This window comes from Brassica rapa, chromosome A03 (assembly GCF_000309985.2).
Source record: "Brassica rapa cultivar Chiifu-401-42 chromosome A03, CAAS_Brap_v3.01, whole genome shotgun sequence".
NCBI classification, from domain to species: domain Eukaryota; kingdom Viridiplantae; phylum Streptophyta; class Magnoliopsida; order Brassicales; family Brassicaceae; genus Brassica; species Brassica rapa.
The window spans coordinates 17055069-17077193 of NC_024797.2; the positions used below are offsets into that span (position 1 = coordinate 17055069).

The 22125-nt window shown below is 30.9% G+C and overlaps 4 protein-coding genes across 7 annotated transcripts; 2 read left to right on the forward strand and 2 right to left on the reverse strand.

The window, feature by feature from the left end:
- Positions 1-669: 669 nt before the first annotated feature.
- LOC103859366 (probable E3 ubiquitin-protein ligase RHC1A) lies at positions 670-4531 on the reverse strand. 2 transcript variants are annotated; one of them, XM_009136885.2, is made up of 2 exons: positions 4380-4531; positions 670-1318 (listed from the first exon to the last, which is right to left on the reverse strand). In XM_009136885.2, the coding sequence occupies exon 2, from the start codon at positions 1312-1314 to the stop codon at positions 724-726; it is 591 nt and encodes a 196-aa protein (XP_009135133.1). In that variant the 5' UTR covers positions 1315-1318; positions 4380-4531; the 3' UTR covers positions 670-723. The 2 variants fall into 2 exon arrangements, with proteins under 2 accessions (XP_009135133.1, XP_009135135.1); XM_009136887.2 differs by having other exon boundaries at positions 4376-4454.
- A 513-nt stretch (positions 4532-5044) lies between these two features.
- LOC103859367 (probable mediator of RNA polymerase II transcription subunit 26a) lies at positions 5045-10420 on the forward strand. Of its 2 annotated transcripts, none has more exons than XM_033286383.1 (9): positions 5045-5175; positions 5272-5610; positions 5723-5788; positions 6043-6125; positions 6516-6568; positions 6654-6775; positions 6872-7267; positions 7362-7443; positions 7527-10420. In XM_033286383.1, exons 2-9 carry the CDS (start codon positions 5272-5274, stop codon positions 7616-7618), a joined length of 1233 nt encoding a protein of 410 aa, XP_033142274.1. In that variant the 5' UTR covers positions 5045-5175; the 3' UTR covers positions 7619-10420. The 2 variants fall into 2 exon arrangements, with proteins under 2 accessions (XP_033142274.1, XP_033142275.1); XM_033286384.1 differs by lacking the exon at positions 5045-5175 and having other exon boundaries at positions 5220-5610; positions 6872-6899; positions 6984-7267.
- LOC103859368 (mannan endo-1,4-beta-mannosidase 3) lies at positions 9777-20176 on the reverse strand. Of its 2 annotated transcripts, XM_009136891.3 has the most exons (5): positions 18168-20176; positions 14391-14689; positions 14082-14276; positions 13617-13951; positions 9777-13070 (listed from the first exon to the last, which is right to left on the reverse strand). In XM_009136891.3, exons 1-5 carry the CDS (start codon positions 18193-18195, stop codon positions 12683-12685), a joined length of 1245 nt encoding a protein of 414 aa, XP_009135139.1. In that variant the 5' UTR covers positions 18196-20176; the 3' UTR covers positions 9777-12682. The 2 variants fall into 2 exon arrangements, with proteins under 2 accessions (XP_009135139.1, XP_009135138.2); XM_009136890.3 differs by having other exon boundaries at positions 14391-20176.
- A 356-nt stretch (positions 20177-20532) lies between these two features.
- Positions 20533-21410, forward strand: LOC103859369 (senescence associated gene 20-like). The gene is made up of 2 exons (XM_009136892.2): positions 20533-21124; positions 21170-21410. The coding sequence occupies exon 1, from the start codon at positions 20759-20761 to the stop codon at positions 21071-21073; it is 315 nt and encodes a 104-aa protein (XP_009135140.1). The 5' UTR covers positions 20533-20758; the 3' UTR covers positions 21074-21124; positions 21170-21410.
- Positions 21411-22125: the final 715 nt, after the last annotated feature.

A 22125-nucleotide genomic window follows, 5' to 3' on the forward strand; every position in this document is an offset into this window, starting at 1 on the left:
TTGCCAAGTTTAGTTTTTTTTACATCCATCAATTTTCTTATAATCCATGATTTCAACAAAAATGCAACTAATATACAAAATTTTATAGAATTAATTTACATTTGAATTATTTTATGCTTTGGATTTTTTTCAATAAATAGATAACTTTTGGTCATTCTTTTCTAGCGGAAACTGAGTTTAATTTAAAGATCAACACCATCAATTTAACCCGTTCACTTGATTCTCCTATTCTACTATACACGGATGAGTTTTTACCTAGTTTTTATATATTTTCTTCGAAAATATTCTTATGAATTATAGTATACTATTATTTGTCCACAAATATTGGTTCAGCAACTAAACATTCTAAAAATGATTTGCATAGTTTTAGATATATCTTCAAAAACATTCTCATGAATTACAGTAATGTTAATTGTCCATTGATATTGGTTGAGCAAAGTAAATATCCTAAAAATTATAAAAGAGATTCCGGTTAAGGCCAATGACAGCATGCAAAACAAATTCTGTAAACTTAATTACTAATACACTAGTAGCTACCAACATTGTGATTCCAAATGTTTGATCCAAACAATAATTATATTATACATTCGATATAAATACAATCCAAATCCCTTTTGTACATCAACATGTAATTTTTTTCAAACCAACAATTTATCAGAAGAAGTTATATATTTCATGGATTGGAGCCTTAGGGACTGAGACACAATTAACTATACAAGCATCTCAATGAAAAGGTGATCCGCTGGTGTTTGAGGCCGAACCAGAGGAGCTAAACGGCCAGAGATAAAACAAAGGATTCTTCCCGCCATTATTCCGGTCTTGTGGCAGCTCTTTGCGACACACTGGACAAGTATTACGCTGTATTAGCCAGGGAATTATACATTCCGAATGGTAGATATGTTTACACGGCAACTTTCTTGCAACCGATCCGACTTCAAACCGGTCTTGGCAAACCGGACAAGACGGATCCAAACCGAGATGTTTCTTCCTAATCTTGACCTTTGGCATTGAGTTAATCACGGTTAGTGAAGCTGGAGGTGGACCACGGCGGTTTTGTGCTGAGAACCGGTTAAACAATTCTTGAAAACTCGATTGGTTTTCAAGAATCAATCTCCTGTTGTTGTTGTTGCGAGGACGGTTTTGTTCATTGGATACTCCGAAAAAATCAAAAGGGCTAAGTTCAACATTTTCATAGAGCCGTTCAAGAGAAGTGTTACCACAGTAACTGCAAACCCCTCCTCTTGAGACTTCAAGGAGAAGACGGATTCCTCGTCTGCATGTACTACACCAATGTGTGTTTTTTCGGCTAGTCATGGATCTGCAAGAAAACAAAAGTTATTCTTTCTCATCAAACCATTGTTAAGGACCTTTCAGACCAGAAAATGAAAACACAACTGTACTAGATAACCTTGCAAATGGAAAGAGCCTCAATATCAAACGGAATCTTCTAAGCTGCTTGTAATTTTGTGATTTTTCCGTGCTCATGCACGGATATAAATATTTATAAAGTAAATATATTATAATAATTTATTAATATTTTGTTTTTAATTATTATGTTATATATATTGTAATCAAAATGCATGATTTATTTTAAATAAAATTATGTTATTTTAGTAGTCAATTAGATGTACAATTTTGGATATATAATATTTTGATTGTTTGATTATTATTTGGATATATTAGATAACATTTACTTTTTCGAGTCAACTAAAATATTTTAGTTACAGAGATTAAAATTTTGATTTTTTTTATTTCATGTAGTTTGATTCATGTCTTAGATTTGTAAATATATTTTAGTAAGATTATGTATAATTTAATATATTTTGTTTTAAGAATCAAATAGTAAAAGTACAGTAAAGTGGATCGACTCAAAGTCACATAAATAAATATAACAATGATAGTCTTTTGACACCTTATATATATATATATATATATAAGTTATAAAAAATACTTAATTATAATAGTTGGTTAATATATTAATAATATTGTTTGAGAATTTCATATTTATTTAGTACTATGTTGAGTCGTTCCATTATATATATATATATATATGTACACAATATTTTATAAATAAAATATATGATTTTTTATTTAATGTTTGACTTTTTATAAAAAAAATTGGATTTGTCTAGTTACTCATTTTGTGGATATATTGTGTTACATATATTCCATCAAATTCAAGTATAACTATTTCTAATCTAATTCAACCAAATTGTATTCATTGTATTAGTTTGGCTTTTCATGTTATATGTGTAAATATATTTTTGATTTCTTAGTAAGTTGTATATGCTAATTTACAAAAAAAAAAAAAAAAATTTAAATAAAGTGATGATAGGTACAAAGTTGAATAAAAACATAACCGATCAATTTTAAAAGGGAAGATTAATTATTTACTTTATTATCAAGCTTATTTTTCTAAGACTTCCTTTTTATGATCACATTATCTATAAAAAAAATTTCGTTTTAAGTTTTATAAATATTTTATTTATCATATATGTTATTTTAAAATATAAAAAGAAACTTAAATTTTAAAAAAGAAAGATTAAATTAAATTTTATTCATTAAAGATATCTTAGTTTATGTTATTTAAATTATTTTGTAATAAATTGAGAAATATATTGTTTAAATAAAATGCTTAATAATTTTAAAATATGTATTATTTCTTTTAGAAAGGTACTTTAAAATCATGATTATTTTGTGAACTTTCCTTATTATGAACTACACTATATATAAATGATATTTTCGTTTTTAAAATTTATAAAAAAATTATTATATAGGTTATTTGAAAAAATAAAGAAAAAAGGAAACCTAAATTAAAAAGGAAAAATAAAATAATATAAAATAAATATTTAATAATGATAATTAGATATTTGATTAATTAAGGATATCATCGTAATCAACTACTATGAGAATTAACGTGGTTGCGACACGTAGAAAATTGACTTTTCAAATAATATTATAGAGATTATAACTATTTCTAATGTATTTTATTATTATTTTAGTGACTTTTTAAAATATAATTCGAACTTAGTTCCAATACATTATTATAAGATAATATTTTCTATTTTAATTCTAAACATTAAAAAAAAAATCTTCAAATATAAAAGAAAAAATAAAAATTTATTTCCAAAAAAGTTGGGCTATAAATAGTTTTTTCTCCAAAATACTATTGTAGAGAAAAATATAAGGATGCTTAAGAGATTTTCTAACAATTAGAGCCTTAACAAAAAAAAAAGTAGTTTTCTCAAGAATATTTATTTACCAACTTGGTACAACATGAAGCCACATGCATCTGATTCATCAATACTACTTCCTCTAAAAAAAGTAGTAGTTTTTCTGCTAGAACCCAAAAATGCATTTTTCCGTCAAATCTGAAAACACACTTTCTCGTCAAAACCGCAAAATTTTGTTTTTCCGTAAAAAACGTAAAAACGCACATTTCCATAAAAACACACTTTTTGGCCAAACCAGTAAAACCGTACTTTTCGGCCAAAACGGTAAAAACATACTTTCCCGTCAAAACTGTAAAAAAAAACATTTTTTCGCCAAAAACACAAAATCGCAAAAATTCATTTTTTCGCCGAAATCGCAAAAATGCATTTTCCCGCCAAAAAACGAAAATATGCATTTTCTCTCCAATACCGCAAAAACGCATTTTCCCGCAAAAACAGAAAAATACAGTTTTCAGCCAAAATCGCAAAAATGAACTTTTTCGTCAAAATCGCAAAAAGATTTTCTGCCAAAACCATAAAAATGCTATTTTCCGCCGAAACATAAAAAAAAAATATTTTAGTCATTTTTCTATGAAGTCCATCTGAATGCATACGCAAATTATAAAAAATGAAAAACATGTTGCATTCAGATGATTTATTTAGATACATAGATGAACAACACCCAGATGGAGCATCTGGATAAGACAAGGTCATTGGTGGTGCTTCCGCATTCTTCGAAAGGACCTTTTATCAAGTCATTTCGTATCTTTGAAATTTTTTTCTCTCCTATTAGGGACCTCTTTCCGTTGATATATAGCAGGGGACAGAACTACATCACGACTACTTAAGCTATTTCAGACGCATAAAGAAAAGAAAAAGCAAACGGAAGCATATATAACTTGTAAAACTAAGCTATAGAGGCTGATCAGTTGACCCAAAAAAAAAGGCTGATCAGTTTTACGATCTATTAATTAAAATCTCAAATACATCAATTAATGAATCGAGTTGGTTTGAAGACAATAAAACAACTAGAGAGCCTATAGATCCAAGTCAAACCCAAGTTATGCAGATGCGAGATCCTGGGCCAAAGACTAATTAAGCCATGGGGAGCATAAACGGTAACTTGTTAGTAGTCAAACAAAACGAATCAAAACATGGCTTACCCACCCGAATATAATGAATCAACTGATAAGCTCGGGAATCTCCAAGTAGGAAAAGAAGATTAAAACACAGAAGAAATGAAAGTTATGTAAGAAGAAGAAAAGTCTTTTACGTAAAATATAGTCGCGGGATGATATATTGACTGAGGAAAAGTGAAAAATGGCTTCTACAAGAGAACATGTGGCGTATGATGAACTAATAGTCAAAGTATCTATTTACATTTTACCCAAAAAGTAAAGAGAGTCAAAGTAACTTCAAAGTCAAACCACGAAATTAACCAGAAATTAAGTGAAAAAAATTATTGTTTTTAATTTTTTTTCTAAAATACGAGAAACTAATTTTCTTTACATCTGAAAAGTAATTTTAATAATATTCAATTCAACTTACTTGTGCAATCACAATGGTAAACAATTTAATGTAAGTATTCAATTCAACTTATTACTACAATGGTAAGTTTTTTTCTTTTTAAACACGTACTACAATGGTAAGTAATTTTTACTTTCTAAGTATTCAAGGATTATTATTCCTACTACTAAGAATGGCAGATTATTTAACTTTTTAAGCATTCAATGAATATCCGGATTTGTAAAGATGCAAATCCCATCAGTCGTAGACATACCATTAATAAAAAGCAATACATTATATTTTTTAGAAATAACTAATAATTATATATTTACTAACCAGAAATTTATGTTTAATTATATTACAGGCTGTTCTAAATTGTGTCCTTTTGTTGGTTTATCTCGTGTCTTCGTTTGTGTTATCTTAGTTGGCTCCAAAAAATCTTTTCAAAATTTCTGGGGTATGTTCTTGTGCACTCTCTGCAAGAGTTTTATCAGATTCTTTTGGAGTTTTATTCTATGTTTATTAACCTGAATTCTGGATCCATTTCTTGCAGATGACGATTATGAAACCATCGGCCTCTTTGGATACTTGGAGGGACTATTTTCATCGAGGAGATTCTGATATCTTTGGGATCATCGAGCATGCCATTATGGTCGCTGCCACTGATTCCCCAGTGGAGCTCAAATCCAGGAGAGACGCAATCATCGAGCTTCTCATGAGATATGACCAGCCCGATCTGTCTAAAGCTGGTGACAAAGAGACCAACAATAGCCGTAAGACCGTGGAGGCAGATGATGGTGGTCATGAAGAAGATGAGGCGAAATTGAACGTTAATCAAATTGTTGATGAGGTCATGAGGATCAAAGATATCTTGTTAAACAAACATGTTGAGGTTGTCTCTTTGCTTTAATTACATCAGAGGAAGTGATATATAGCTATATGGTTTGTTTGTGATATTGGTTCTGATTGTCTGGTTTTGGTTTCTGTCATCTGAGCTTTTGCAGCTATCTGTGTTATTCAAATCCCTGACAAAGCTTGCCTCCATGTCTATCAGTCTGGATCTTATTAAGGTTTGTTTCTGGTGCTGTTTTGGTGATGTATATGATTTGGTATCATGGTTGGATCTGGGAACAATCCAATGAACATTGGCTTACAATTTTAACTGTTATATATATAGAGAAATAAGCTCCTAAATTATGAATTTTTTTTTTAATTATTAAAGTTCTTACTAAATGTTTATGGTTCCTATTTCCTAAAATCTCAGATCATGCATGTTTGGTATTAAAATATGTTGAATACTGATTGAGGGCTTGCGTTCTTGCAGGGTAGTGAAATCGGAAAGGCTGTTAATCGCTTGAGGAAACATGGTTCCGATAATATTAGCAAACTTGCAAAGACTCTTATTAAGTAAGAGTTTGAAACTTTTTTAAGAAAATTTGTTTAGTCTCTTTGTGCGTGTACTCTCTCATTTGTGTGATGTGCATCAAAACTTTGGTAAAAGGTTCCAAGAGAATCAAGTCCATGCAAACTAGCTGCACAAAAGATGTCTAAATTTCTTTAAAAATGTTGCTAGGAGCTACCCTTGTGCCAGTTGATTACTTACAACATTTACTCCTAATATGTGTATTGTGTTTGATGTTTGCAAGTTTATGTTATTCTTTAGACATCATAAACTTTTGATATAAAATAATAAATAATAGTAAAATAAATGTCTCTAGGAACTGCTCTTATGCTAATTGGATTTAGAACATTTACTCCCTAATATAAGTATGGTGTTTTTATGTATGTTATGTGCAGAAAGTGGACAGAGATGGTGGACCAATTGATAAACACACCTAAGGAAGTTGCTGGTAATAGCTCTCCCTTTATGTAGCCTAGTCATTACGAGCAGCTCTCTTTTTCTTGTCCAAGATTCATAATGCATGGCTCCTGCAGCTGCCGATGATGGGATGCCAGAGTCTGCAACTTTGTCAATAGTTGATGAAGCAGAAAACTTTCCTTCTCTTCCGCATGACCTAGATCTTTATGCGGAACCTACTGTATTAGAACTCTCTCAGGTTTATGAATATATCTTTCCCTTTTTTATCATATTTAATTTGGGCATTAATGAAGTGTTACTCTGACAAGTTTATTAATGTCTTGGCCACTTGAAGTTCTTAGATTCCTTGGACTGTGATGGAAGTGAGTTAATAGTATACTCTTTAGTATTTTATTCTCTACTTGAAACTCTTCCTATATATGTTTACACTCATGGGATGGTTTCAGATCTTCCTGACTTTGTGGAGCCCAAACATGAAAGAAAAGTGCAAAGTAGAATGATTAGGAGACCTGTTGGTACATGTGAAGCCAATGTGGTTGGGAGGGACACAAATAATCAACAGATGAGGAGAAAAGAAGCTGATGTTAGACCTATGAGGCACTCAGCACCCGTTCTTGACGAGACTAGAAGACAACCAAAGCAAACCAGAGAACAAATGGTACGTACCAACCAAAGAAAGCCGAATGATGTTGCTGAGCAGAAGCGGAAACTTGCTGGATCTCAACAAGATGTGAGTGTATGGTTTAGTAAAACATTGATGTTTGGTTCGTTATTTTATGTTCCAAGTTCTAACAGCTATTGTCTTTGTTGCTTGTCGCTATAAGAAACTCAAAGTTCTTGATCAAGAGGCAAAGTTTGAGAATGCAAAGCGGAAACTCCAAGAGAGCTACCAACAACATGAGAAGGGTTAGTCATTCTCTTCTGGTATTTTTGATATTTCTACTCTTTTCCATATTTCAACTCTTGATGCCTCTTTAATTTTCTGACAGCCAAGAGACAGAGGAAGATACAAGTACTGGAAACTATCCCAAATCAAAGCAAAGCGCAGAGACCTCTACTCAAGAGACCCGTGCGAAGATAGTTACATTTTTCTTTGGGAGCATGAATTTATTCTATACAGTTACTATGATGACCATTCGCAGCTTATGATCGAAGTTAACATATTATTCATCATGATTTCTGATGATAATTTGTGTAACTCTAATGTAGAAAACTTCAATGATTTGCTAGTTGTCTTGTAAACAAAGAACGGGGAAGATCTTCATCAGTCCCTAGTCAGGGCCTGTCTTAAGATTTGAAGAACTATAGACAATTTATTTTAACAATTTTGAGGGATTATGTTTAAGTAGATGACCTCTTACAATTTTGGGGTTTTATATAATGTTTTACCTGTCTATGGCTCATGATAAACTGAATGATATTAAACTGAGTTCGGTTTATTATTGATCTCGGTTTACACGAACCAAATCCAACAAAAACGGTCGATGACAAATGTTGACCCCGGTGGTAACCGGTTTAAAAACGGTTTGGTAATCCGGTTTAAATGCGGTTGCGATTTATTTATATCGTATCATGAATTGTTGGGATTGTGTGAAGAAGTGGAAAAATGGGGAAGCAGCCGGTGAACCTAAACATATTGCCAATTACAAAACAAACTTCAATATTTAATTGACAGATCTTCTATTTTATATATATAACAACATGCAGTGCCGTGCGAAGAGTTTTAGGGGCCTAAGTCAAGTTTTAAAAATAAATTTATTTACAACCGTAATAAAAATAATTTTCTAATATGATATATTATTTTCACCAAATACACAAGTCTAATACTGTAAAAGAATAAGTTTATAACGTAAATATGTTATATTATGTTATATAAAAAAAAATACATGAATTCAAAAAATGAATTAATTAATTTTCGTAAAAATATATTTTTTAAAATAAGTCTAAACCACTATATTAGAAATTATTTTCAATTTTAGGACCCTAAAAACAGTCATATTAATCGGGGGCCTGAGGCGAATGCCTTTTTCAATACACTGTAGGCACGCTAACATGTTAGGTTAAATATTTTCTAAAATGCTTGTAACCTAAAACTTGTCAAGGCCGACTCTGATTTTTACCTTTGTCGTTGTTTTTCTTTTAATACTTAGCTACACTGTAGTTTCTGTCCATGCTTCAATATGAACTTGGTCCAAAAAAACAGTACATTTTTCTGATAGCGGTATTTACGTTTGGTTCACGATGATGTTATATAGATTACAATTGCCAAATTTCCAAAGTCATGAATAGGTTTTGAGTAGTCCACGTAAACTAAGGATATGTACGAGTTAATTTATAGCTAAACTAGTCTCAAATAAATGGTAAAAGCAAGAAGTTAACCTGTCATTGAACTCAGAACGTGGAGTCGTTTATATGGACTTAAATACCATTACTTTATTTTTATGGCTCTAATACTATTAAGAAAAAAAAATACGCAAGAGAACTAAGCAGGAAGAGGGGAGTAAGAGATACCTTACCGCCACTGCATAGAATCTCGTTGCACTCACCGCGCCGTCCGTCAGGAACCGAGACAATGCTGGTGACTTTCCCCCAGGTGGCCAGAGAAGATTGAGTGGTATGGAGAGGCCAAAGAGCGAGAGTAGGGTCATTATATACCATATTCCTCTGTATACAATCACTTCTGTTCTACTCATTTCAATCGTCTCCATTGTATGATATATATGTTCTCTACTCTCTTACACCCTAGCCTTGCTATCAGTGCCGTCCCATAATTTGGAGTGGCCTGAAGCACAAAAAAAAATTGGGTGGCCTATTATATAAATACCAACAATATATAGTAATACACTAACACCAAATCAGTACAAAAGTGTAAAAAGTAAACAAATGGTTAAAATAAAAACTATATTGGACAAAAGGAGGATCGAACTATGGTATCCTAACTCAATTCAAACTTGTTAACGATTTGACCTAGCTAATATTTGGTGATGTGTGACCTTATATATTGTGGCCTAAAGCATATGCTTTACTTGCCTTATGGCAGGGACGTGCCTGCTTGCTATATATATATATATATATATATAGTAATCAGTAAGTAATAGGCAGGGACTGAACTAGGGCTATTGAGGGGTTTAAATTATGCAGTACTAAGAGATCTTTACAATCACAACTGACAAATAACTTTTAAATATCTAAATAAATAGACGGTGTTTAAAAACTAAATCGTTGAAACTTTATGGTGATTTTTTTGTTCCTCGCAATTTATACCAGTTATGTTGAAATTTTAGTCAAATTATTGATAGGTATATTTCATTTTTTTCCTCTAAATTCTTTATGGAGGAATGAATTCATAAAAAAAAATTTTTCCTCTGCAATTTTAATGAGAAACAAAATGAACAAAAGTTTATATTTTTTTATTTTTTTTCAATTCTTAAAATGAAATGAAAATTTTCAGTTTATTCATTTTTTTTTCATTCTTCTAGTGGTCACCAATTGAAGCCTTAATAAAAAAAATTCTTGGGAGAATTAGGATTTCCAAGAAGATCTTCTATCCATGATCACAAAATTAACCAAAACAAATAACAAATTTATTTACTAAAGTCACTATAATGTTAAGGAAAAAATGGAAAATATCATTTAAGAAAGTTGTAGTAGTGGACATTGAGTACTCTGTAGTTCTAGTATCTCCATAAATAATTAAACATCTTATGATTGTCGTTGAATTAGGATTCTTGATGTTTTTTTTTTTCAGATTATGCAGTGCTAAATAAGAGAATGACAATCACGGCTAACCAAAAAAAATGAATATACTTATATACGTTTGTAAATACTAACAAATTAAGTTAGAGTGTATGCGGATCATCCTCAGATCCTTTATCTCCATAAAGAGAAATCTCATACAAAGAATCAAATTTACAAAAATGATGATCATCTCAGAGAAGGAGGGGAAGATTTCTAGAAGATGAGTATGGTTCCGAATGAAAATTAAAAGTGTCCACACAACATGACTGAATTGAGAGACCGATTTTAACCATTTATAGGATACGTCTGATTTAACCATTAAACTCACCAAGCAATGCTTGGACCAATAATGAGTCAACTTTGGGCCATAGTTCATAATTTTGTTTGATTCTGTTTTATTTAATGAGTCACTAAATTACCCATTTTCATAACTTAGCAACAAACAAATACCAACATAAATAAAATCTTAACTAGAAATAACAAACACAAACATAAAGAAATAAAAATAAAAATAAAATTTAAACAAACTTAGGAAAAAAAATCTCTAGCTCCACTTGGTTTTAAATTGTGTCTCCACCACACAATAGTATCATCAGTCCTACACAAGCAGTAGACTCAACAGAATGCTCAGTTTGTTTGTGTTCATCTCTGATATTTTGGTCGAGAAGAACAAGAAATGGAGTCTATTTGCTCTATGGTTTTATTATGTAGAGTATTTGCATGTGGTCAGTGTAACCAAACTTTTTTTAAGACATCTTCAGCTTTTCAGACGGTCTTTTGGCTGTTGAAATTATGATTGCTGCCAACCTTGATAAACATAAAAATGTTTATATTTTTGTTTTGGCTATCTCTTCTAGTAGTTATTTTCAGGTATGCCAAAATACCCTATGAATGTTTTCTTTGGTCATAAAATGTTCATTTCTTTTAATTTAGATAAATGTATAGAATAAGAATTTGAATAATTTTAGTTCGTGACAAGTTCATAGTAGACATAGTTATCATACTAGAGTTAACAATTTTAAAATTTGTTAATGATACAACTTAAATATGTTTATAACATAAATGTTTGAACATAGCATAGTGAGTATTGTGTAAATTCTCGAATATAACATACATGTACGTGAGTAATTTATTGACATATTTTGCCTTTTGTTCCTCACAAAAGATAAGTAACTCATAACGTTCTTTTAATCAAGATATTGTACAATAAGTGACCATGAACATTTAATGATAGGATATCTAATTGTATTTTAATAGATATAATGATAAATCATAGTAGTGGGCCTAGAGGAGGTAGAATATGAGAAATTAAAATAAGATACATAAGAGTATCACAATATATAATAAAGTTTATTCATATGATCAACAAAGAATTGACATACACTAATACCTATTTAGTTGTAGACTTGAAGCATATCTGTTTGTTTTGAAGTCAGACTTGTAGCATTAAATAGTGAAATTAAATAACGTTTGAAAAATAATTGCGCTAATGACAATTAAATTTCGTTTTGAAATTGATCTAAAAATTTGTATAAGAACCATAACTTGTTTGACGTGGACAATGGGCATCAAGCATATGTATTTTTAACATTGGACTGGTCAATCCTTAGAGGAAATTGGATGTGAGACTATTTCTAGACAATAACTAACGTGTCTTAGGCATGTATTTGAATGATGCAATTGAAGATGTTAGGCATTTGTGTGACTTCAAAACTTATAGAAAAAGATGATGCATGTGCTTGAATGATGCAACTTAAGATCTAACTCCATAATATCATTTAAAATGTTCATCTTAAAATATTGAGGTAACCTTAGTTATGCTACTTAATCTCTTTTCAACATAATATTGGTTTAGTGAGTATGCTTATGTGAAGGTATGAGACAAGTTTAGGAAGTTATATATAAATTGAGGAACTGGATATCATTTCAGTGCACTGGTTTAATGAGTATGTTTAAGCATGTGTTTTTAAAATTGAACTGGTCATTCCATAGAGGAAATTGGATGTGAGATTTTTTCTACACAATAACTAATGTGTCTTAGGCATGTATTGGAATGATTCAATTGAAGATGTTAGGCATTTGCGTGACTTCAAAACTTATAGAAAGAGATTAGACATGTGCTTGAATGATGCAACTTAAGATCTAATTCCATAACATAATTTAAAATATTCATCTTTAAATATTGAAGTAATCGTATGTAGTTAAGCTACTTAATCTTCTTTTAACATGATTTTGGTTTGATGAGTATGTTTCTGTGAAGGCATGAGACAAGTTTAGGATATAAAAATTAAGGAACTGGATATCATTTCAGTGTACACTGAATTTAATTTTTGTCACTTAACTTATTTGTTACAATTGATAATGAAAATAAAATGATCAAATTATTATAGATTAACCTTTTAAAATATCAAATTTTGTTTTCGCGACCTGGCTTTCTTTTTCTACCAATCAAATTCATCTTTCGTGACTGCTGACCAATGATAGTAATAGTCGAAGATTTTTCACTAAGTGAAATGGAGTAGGCATCTGTGAAGTTGCTCATATCGTCGCTAATAAGATGCCAAAACAATGCTCCTGCAGCAGCACCGCCTTTTTGGGCAGACGCGTAAATGATGTCGAACGCTGTAGTGAAGACGGCATCTCTCTGAGCCTGAGTATAGCCTGGTGCATTCGATGGTTTCCCAAATTCTCCTAGAATAAGAGGCTTTTTAAGAACGTTTTGTGCATCTTCGATGTGGCCTGCGAGATTTTTTCTTAAGTAGTCCAATAGAGATTTCTCATCTAACTTAGGAAACCTGTAAATTCAAAAGCATGAAATATGTAATGTTGTTCAACTTCAAAAAAAAAAACAATTGTTTTCCTACTGCAACAACCGATGTTTAAGAAATGATTTTTCTGTTTAATGGATGGAATAAAAAACCGAATAAATTCATTCTATGTATTATTCATCAAATTTATATTGAAATATTGTCAATTTATTAACTTTATTAAATTAATGGAATAATAATTTTATTTTATTATAAGAAAATATATTTTTGTGAATGACTGATGAAATAAACCCTTCTACATCATTCTATTCCATAAAATGATAATCCAATTGCATCCTAAAGCAATGATCCCATAAACCCTGGAACTTATAAAACCAAACATGTTTTGAGTAGAAGATCATTTATCCTCATATTGCATACGTCTATGGATATAAAAACAAAAGATTTAAAAAGTGCTAGTTTTAGCGAAAAAAAAAATACTAAAACAATCCATTGATGTGATGGACTACAATAGCAACGTAAATGATCTTTTATAAGTTGATGTGTTAAGGAATTATGTGAGTTTATTATTACCATGTGTCAGGGTAAGAGTGAACGGATGCGAAATCAATGGCATCAATATTGTGATTAGCGATGAAATCGCTTCCAACAATGTTGGCTGCAACCGGATTTAAAGAAGTCATTCTTTGAGGAGTTGATTGACCATAGAAGCCTTCAGATCCGGTAGATAGGAGATGCTTTGAGTCAAGTGATTTTACGTAAGAAGCCATTTCACTAATCCAGGCCGTAAGGGTTTTCCCACTTGTATCTGCTCTGCATTGTGGCTCATTCATGAGCTCCCAAGCCATAATGGTTGGTTCATCTTTGTATGCAACTTTGGTAAATGTATTCACTCTGTTCAACACAGTCTAATAAAGCAAAAAATCATAGGTTATATAATTTAATTAGTATCTTATAAATATATGATGTTGAATGCTAATTAAGGCTGGATGAAAATATATAGGTAACAGGGTTAGTTACTTAGTTTAGTATGTGTACCTTGACGTGGTTCATGTATGCTTGTTTAAGAAGAGCGTTGGTGTAGAAATCGTCTTCGGAAGTTACGGCTTGGCCTTTATCTTTAGCCCAAGCCATGTATTGTTTCTTTCCTCCGAAGTCGGGAAAGTTATTAACAAATGCGATTATCATTTTTATACCGACTCTTTTTGCTTCGGCTATCGCAAAATCCAAACCCTTTCCACCATCAAAGATGTAAAACGAATTATTAACATTAAAAAAAAGATATTTAGATTGAAAGGCTTCACAATTGTTGAGTAAACTCTAGACTTCACATGCATGTGTAGTTACCTGAAACGTTTGTTCATCGTAGGAACCAAGGTTGGTTTGGAGAGCACGGTAACCGCCATCGCGGAATCCCCACGTGCGTGCGATGGTCAGACCCTGACCGGCCGCGTTCTCAAGGGCATGTGTGACCTTGTACCTTGTGTTCGGATCGGTGGCTTCGTACATGAGCCAGTAGGCATTGAATCCATTGGCGTAAAATGGTTCACCGTTCAGAATGAACTGGACTCCTTTCCTACTCACGAAACCATCACTTGACACAGCTTCTACTTCTAGATCGTTGTAGCTTTGTGTGATCACAAACGCTAGAAACACGATCAAACACAAACACTTCATTTTGTTATTTACTTTGTTTTTGCTTTTGTTCTCTATTGTCTTCAGTGAGTGACATATATATATACATGCATGGCTTAAGTGCTTTCTTACAGCTATAACCATGCATGAACATTCATTAAATTGTTGATTCTGTTCCAGTTATGCTCATTTTAATGTAATATTTTAGGAACTAAATATTTCAAATAAACTAAAAAAAGATTTTCTTACGATGTTTAGCTATACAGTTTTCTTAGTTATTATATAAACTTTACATAATAACTATAATATTTAATACTTAAACCGACTATTCAACTTCTCTAAATGATAAATAATTGGAAAATTAGTATGTGTGAGATTTTTTTTTTTTTTTTGAAAAAAAACTAAATATTATATCTATCTTTATGTGTGAGATATTTTCCCTTTAGTTTTTATTGAGTGTGCTCGAATAACACCAAAATCTGTCTTTTTAGGGGAAATATTTTAAACACAATGGCTTTTACAAGAAAATAATATACAGTATATAGCAACACTCGATTTTCTCCTTTGAAGAGATAGATAATATGTTGGAGACTGCCAAAATTTTACAGCTAATAGTTTTGAATTTTGTAACTACAAAAGATTCTGATAATATTGAGTAAATTTTCACCTATCAGTAAATATTCTACTTCACTGATCAGTGATTCACTTTTATTCATTCCATTTGCTGGCTTGGGTTTTACTTATGGGGTGTCTGGTAAAAATGCCGGTTAATTCATTAGTACTATGAGACACTCACGTTTCATCTTGGGTCCAGTCACGCACGTTTTCCCTAGTTTGGTATAAGGCTTTGATACTCGGCCATCTGGATTATTCGACCTAATCAAATGGGATTAATGAAAGTGAGTTTGGCCCATTACCTTTAGGAATGAGACATCAGAGCATCTCCATTAGTGAAACTGGGGAAAAGTCTTGGGGAAATTAATTATTAATTTTTTTTTTTAATTTTAAAAAGAGAAACAAAAAATTTACCGAGCCAATCACGGACCGCCACGTGGCGTGGGGTCCGCGAAACAGTGACGAACCCGGTTCACAATGAAGAACTTTTGAGAGACAGGCTCATGAAATATGTGGGGTCCACAAATATTATAATTTTTTTTTTTTTGGAAAACGTGAGAGCTTGGGGGGAGTGAACCCCTAATGGGGATGCTTTTAGAATCGGCATCTAACTAAACTTAAAACCCATGAAAACGACAGTTTTTGTTTGGTTTTATAATCTGATTTAGATATGTTTTCAAAGCATCTATAATCATATTCTATTCACAGTCAAAAATATGGTAATCCATTTTTTTATTCATTATTTTATTTTTTTCTCCAAAATATAGTGGAGTTAAATTAAAACTCAACTCTATTATATATTACGGAGCTATTCTATTTTTAAAAAATAGAGTAATATATTGTAAATGCTTTTGAATTCTTGGATTCGGTGGATTACAAGTGATGTCACGTACCTACATGCCAGTGCCTACAACTTTACCTTTACTACTGGTAAAAAAAAACCATTTAAGATGGTTGTAAGAATTCAACATCCTAACTTACATTTTCTTACAACCTACATCATTTTGTCTTTTTCCCCTCTATTAATTCTATATCTATACATTTTTTTTTCTGTACAATGGTTTTGTTTAATAAAATTTAACACATTATCTTAGCATTTTTAATTCAAATTCTTATTTCTATAATTTCTTAAATATGTATTAATAAAATAATTGAATAGAGTTAAATTAAATAATTAAATATGACATAGTTTTGTTAACTTTTATTTTATTTTAATATTAATATTCTTCAATTTTTCTTAAAAATATTAAAATTAATATTGTTAAAAAAAATATACAAAACATAACTGAATTCATAAAATTAATATTAATAAAACAAATATAGAAATTATAATGAAATTTACATTTTATATCCAGATGGAATGATATTAGTCTTTGTTTATATATGATTCAAATGATAAATTTTGTTATAATTTTATTTTTAAAATAATTATTTAACTATAAAATAATTAACTTGTAATTGTTGGATGAAAACAAAAATGATAAAAATTTGGATATAACTAATAATAATAGAACACATGGCAAGGTGGATCTATTTTTATTCTTTATTTCAACTAATTGAAAGTTTTCAAATCTTCCGAGTCTACATCAGATTTATTTTAATTCAACACTCTCTTTACAATGGTTTAAACATTTGAATAAAGTATTCAACATGTCCATTATATTGATGGTCTAAGTAGTTTAATGTTGTTCTGCATCATCTTTAGAGGTGATTTTATGTTATGTATTCTCTTTTTCAGTAAGTTCACTATCATTATGCAATATAGGAATTAGGCATCGCTGTCAGAAGTAATTTTCGTGGACAACCGCTTCAAAAATCCACTGAGGCATACTTTATTTGATTGTGCAGTCAACATATTGTAGTTTCTTGTGTAAGGCATACGTTATTTGATTGTGCAGTCAACTTATTGTAGTTTCTTGTGTAATCAACTTGTTTTCTCAAGTTCGATATTTAAAAAAAAATCCTTTATTTTCATGGAAAACAAAACATGTACCATTGCTGACACAACTATATATATCTTCATAACTATGTCTGAGGTCGACATAAGAATAATAATTCATCGTAGCTAAAAGGCAACGTATAATCATCCCCTTACTTTCAAATTCATATAATGTACTACAACACGTGACAAGGGGGTCGGGCATTATAACGCCTTTCGAAACTTCTGTTATTCGGTTGGCCCGCCAACCCACTCATTGAACACGTTATTTTTACTTATTTCTTAATTTAATTACTCCACTAATTAGTTACTAAAACATTAATAACTAGTATGATTTCGGACATTATTTATATAAACTAAAATATTTACAATGAAAGATGTTGTTTTAATTTGATCAATTAGAAGTTTGCTGATTATATCTTACAAAAGTCTAAGAAAAATATAAAATATTAATCTATTTTCCAAAACCAAACAAAAATACATTACGTATGAAAAACAAATTGAAGGAAAGAATATCTTTTATATTTTGCTTTAAGTACAGTTTTAATTCTAACTTTAGTTTTTGTAGATAATTGACATTAGCTACCGAGTTTTTTGCTTCTCCTACTTTTAATTTTTTTGTTGTATCTTTTACATTTCTAGATTTTCATTGTTATAACATTTTTGTTCTAAAAAATCTTACATAAATAATAAAAAAATGTATATATTGAACGGAAAGTGAAAAAAAAAAGATAATACCAACATATTTCTATAAAACTAAAACACATAAAAATTAGTCTTATAAAGATATATCTTCTTCTATACAGTAGAAGTGAGTCTTTCTGGTTTTTCTTATCACACGAGTTTCCTAAGTCTTTATCTCCCTATCAAATTAAAATTATGCAAACATTAATCACACCTTTTAGAAATCATAACTTTAATTCAAATATACGTACCTTTTTCATCCACGAAGAATACTTTCATCCTAAGGACAGCTTAATGTTTATGTTTGGGATGTTAGTCTTAAATCCGGGATTGCAGAGCTGTAATTTGTTTCTTCTTCTGAAAAAAATAAGCTGAGAGATAGGAATCTATTCCAATGGTATCAGTTTCTTTGCTTCACTGAAAACTCAAAAAAAAAAAAGATATGAAACGATGGAGATGGAGAGAAAACATAAGAAAACTGCTATACTAAAAGATATATAGCAGATGAAACGGTTAAAATCAAAGGGAATTATCAAATCCATTCCTCGTTGTGTGGTAGTGGTTACTTGAGAAAAAAAAAAAAGTTAGGTTTTTGGATAAAAAAAGAACGTGGGTAAAATATCTAATGCTGAAGAAAGCTGAATAAATATGACCGTAAGAAATTGTTCTGTTCATTTTTCTTCCATTTCAAATTTATCTCATTTATAGTTAATTCTCCTATAATAGTTTTTATTTATCTTTTTGTGCATAGAAATAATGATGATGATGATTACAAATAAATTCTAATACAATTCGTCATTTTGTTATATATGCACGTGATTAGTTAAATTTTAAACATATAATATGATCTTTTGTTTTATAGATGAAGTGAAATGAAATCTACGCTAATCGAGATGTACATATATCGATGTGTTAATTTTTCATTATTTTTTGATTTTATGAATATGGTGTTAATACATCATTTTGTTTTTAAGTTTCCGTGACGTGATGATGCTTCCGTGAAAAAAATATTTCAATCGGTTGTTTTTTGGTAGTTAAAGATTAGAAATCGGAGAAAAAATAGGAAATGAAGAAGACAAATTTATTTATTTACCTTTTTCATTTTTTTTTGTCACTTGTCAATATTTGATTCGTCTGTGCGATTTGAGTTTTAGAGGTTGATTGTTTCATAAATTCTACACTAGTTTTTAGTTTTTGATTTTCAAAAACTGTTTTTTACTCAATCATGATTTTGGTCAAATAGATTCCCTATTTTATAGGGAAACTAGCTTTTGCTTCCTTTTACTAGTTCCTTCTTAAAAACCAAAATCCATATTTTACTTGTTTCTTCCTAAAATTACCTACGATCAAAACCAAAAAATTGTTTTTCTTCTTTTTTTTTCAAAATACAATTGTTAATTTTATTAAATAGTACTATATAAAACCAACTCTACAAAGTAAACATAAACCTCAAAACTATTAAATAATTTTATGCATGTTATTACAATGCTATTTTTGTTTTTATTTTTCCAGAGTAAATATTTTACTATTACATTTATCAAAATCCATTTTCTACCCAATAAAATTAATTTTTAGTTTATGAAGAAATATCACTATTATTGTGTACTATACTATCTCTATAGACTTGTGTTTTCCCAAATTTAGAAATATTTGTTAACTTTTAAATTTAAATTTGTAAATAATAGTTATCAACAATTATTTAATTCCAAAATTTACATAAAATTAATGCATGTATAGTTAAATTCTACACATAATTATTTTTTTGTAGTTAACCGCTGATGAATATATATTATAATTATGGAAAAAGTTTATTAAAAAATATGTATGTACATTTTACTTTTAATATGTACAGATATATGCATATATTATATGTACAAGTTATAATTAGATATATATATGTATGTTTCAACACAAAATTAATTTTAAGTTTATGTTTAAACATAGAATTATATTATTTTGTGTTTGCTTTAAAAAAAAGAGATTAGGTGTGTCTTGATAATAATATTTTATATTATGTTATTTCCATAATAAATATTTTATTATTAATAAAACTTTTATTTTATTATTTTAAAAACAAAAATCAAAAACCAAAAACCAAAATCTAAAATCACCATTCATGATTTTCCAGAAACTAAAATCTACTGCAAAATCAAAAACCAGAAATCAAAATCTATAATCCAAAAACCAAAAACTAAAAACCAAAAACCAAAATCCAAAATCTAGAAACTAACCAAACAATCATCACCTTAGTATATAAGACATTTTTGTTAATGTAACTTATCCGTGAAAACTCATCCGAGTATACAACGTTATCAAGAACTAATTGATTCCTTCTCAAATCAAACAAAGTCGAGATATTTACCAATTACCACTAGCAACATTCAATTAAACTGTTAATTATTCACCTAACTATACGGTGGGGACAAACATTAGCTGGCTCAACTATTAAAGAACTTTATCTCCGGGCCCCGCAAACCAAACTCTTTCAATCATAAAACGACACGTGTGAGATTGAAACTAAATATCCGAGATGATTAAATATAGGATGTGAAGCAGAGAATTAATATCCCAAACCCATAGCCTACGGCTATATAACAAGTCCCAGGATTCATAATATTCATTTTCAAAACCTCAGAGTCAGTTCTCTTCCTCTTATTGTCCTAATCCAAAACCCAAACTCGCGCAAGAACTGGATACTCTGGCGGATTCAGAGACCAAGAACCGAGACGTGGTTCTGAAACTGTATGACGCCCTGAGATCTCGAGACGTCGACTCAGTGCACCGCACACTAACCCCCGATCTCGACTACTGGTTTCACGGCCCACCGCCGCACCAGTTTTTGATGCGCACGCTCACGGGAGTCTCTCCGACGTTTGAGTTCGTGCCTCTCTCCGTAGTCTCCTTCGGATCCACCGTTATTGCCGAGGGCTGCGACGTTGCTAGCTCCATCTCCTGGATCCACGCGTGGACCGTCGCGCATGGGATAATCACACAGGTGAGGGAGTACTCTAACACTTCTCTCACGGTTACACGGGTCGGTGACGTTGTTAGCGGACGGTCTGCTGAGATTGCACCGTCGCATTGTCTCTCCGTGTGGGAAAGTCAGTTCTCGGGTCGGGCTGGAAAGTCCGTACCGGGTCTGGTTCTTGCTATTTAAGGATTTGTTCACGTCAGAGAATAACAATATCTAAATAAAGACTGCTTACTTGTTGCTTTCTGGTTGGTTTGTTGTTTTTTTTTTTTTTGTCACGAGGTTGGTTTGTTGTTTATGGGTTGAAGGATTTGTGCGGTTGAGACGCGGTGTGGGGTGACAGCAAACGCTGCGTTTTGGCTGTCGCTAGTTCTTCTTTTGTTGGATATTTGTGTGTTTTGTGTTTTAGGGGTCAAGCATGGGGAAACTCAACTTGACTTGTGCGGTTGTGTCGGATGGTTATGTTATAATTGAAATAAAAATGTGCTTTTGGGATATTATATTCGTTAAATGTTTTATAACACGAGAGTTTTTGCATTTGATTACAAAAAAAAATTAAAAACTGCCAATTTGGCTCATGTCTCTGAGTGGATAAGCTGTGTAATCTGTGTATGTTTCACTTAAATTTTGTTTAGTTTTAACTTTTAACCGAGTTGAGTGTAAAGATATACATTGTTCTTTCGAACGCAAATTAAGCTCTATATGGAGGCAAATTTCCTAACTACTGTTCCTTAATAATGGACCTCAATCATTGCAAGACAATTTAGAACTGATTAGATACATTAGAGTTCAGTTTATTTGGAATAGGTATGAACTAAGTGTGTTTTCTGATTTGGGTTAGAAAATTGTTAAGATTTAACAAGTTTTACATCTTTTAGTGAAATAAATATAACCGTGGACGCAAGCAACAAAAAAAAAAACTAACTGCGAAAGAGATTGATTCCGCAGAAGCAACGATGAAGCTCACTTATGCGTCTTCTTGTGGACGTAGACACGCATTATCTTATCTTTTGGCGTCGTTAGGTCAAAATGAGGTGACGTTGAACGATATTAACAGAACTAATTAAAAAACAATTACTAAGAGCGAGATGAAACCAAGCAAAGTATATACTATTAACGTATTTTGTATTCATTATTCAATTACCTCGTTATGCAGTGACGCAAATATCGATATTCATTGAAGTAGCTAGGTGAGTTTTTCGATAACGTCCCATGCCCACCAAAACATTCATAGTACG

What these genes read in the sequence shown, in the direction of transcription:
- LOC103859366 (XM_009136885.2), bottom strand. Translation starts at nt 1,314, where the DNA reads ATGACTAGCCGAAAAAACACACATTGGTGTAGTACATGCAGACGAGGA.
- LOC103859367 (XM_033286383.1), top strand. Translation starts at nt 5,272, where the DNA reads ATGACGATTATGAAACCATCGGCCTCTTTGGATACTTGGAGGGACTAT. An exon ending in TGTTAAACAAACATGTTGAG is followed by an intron (nt 5,611 to 5,722) that starts GTTGTCTCTTTG and finishes GAGCTTTTGCAG; the next exon opens with CTATCTGTGTTATTCAAATC. An exon ending in CTACCAACAACATGAGAAGG is followed by an intron (nt 7,444 to 7,526) that starts GTTAGTCATTCT and finishes ATTTTCTGACAG; the next exon opens with CCAAGAGACAGAGGAAGATA.
- LOC103859368 (XM_009136890.3), bottom strand. Translation starts at nt 14,822, where the DNA reads ATGGTTATAGCTGTAAGAAAGCACTTAAGCCATGCATGTATATATATA. An exon ending in ACGATGAACAAACGTTTCAG is followed by an intron (nt 14,277 to 14,390) that starts GTAACTACACAT and finishes GATGGTGGAAAG; the next exon opens with GGTTTGGATTTTGCGATAGC. An exon ending in CACTCTTACCCTGACACATG is followed by an intron (nt 13,071 to 13,616) that starts GTAATAATAAAC and finishes TTGAATTTACAG; the next exon opens with GTTTCCTAAGTTAGATGAGA.
- LOC103859369 (XM_009136892.2), top strand. Translation starts at nt 20,759, where the DNA reads ATGCGCACGCTCACGGGAGTCTCTCCGACGTTTGAGTTCGTGCCTCTC.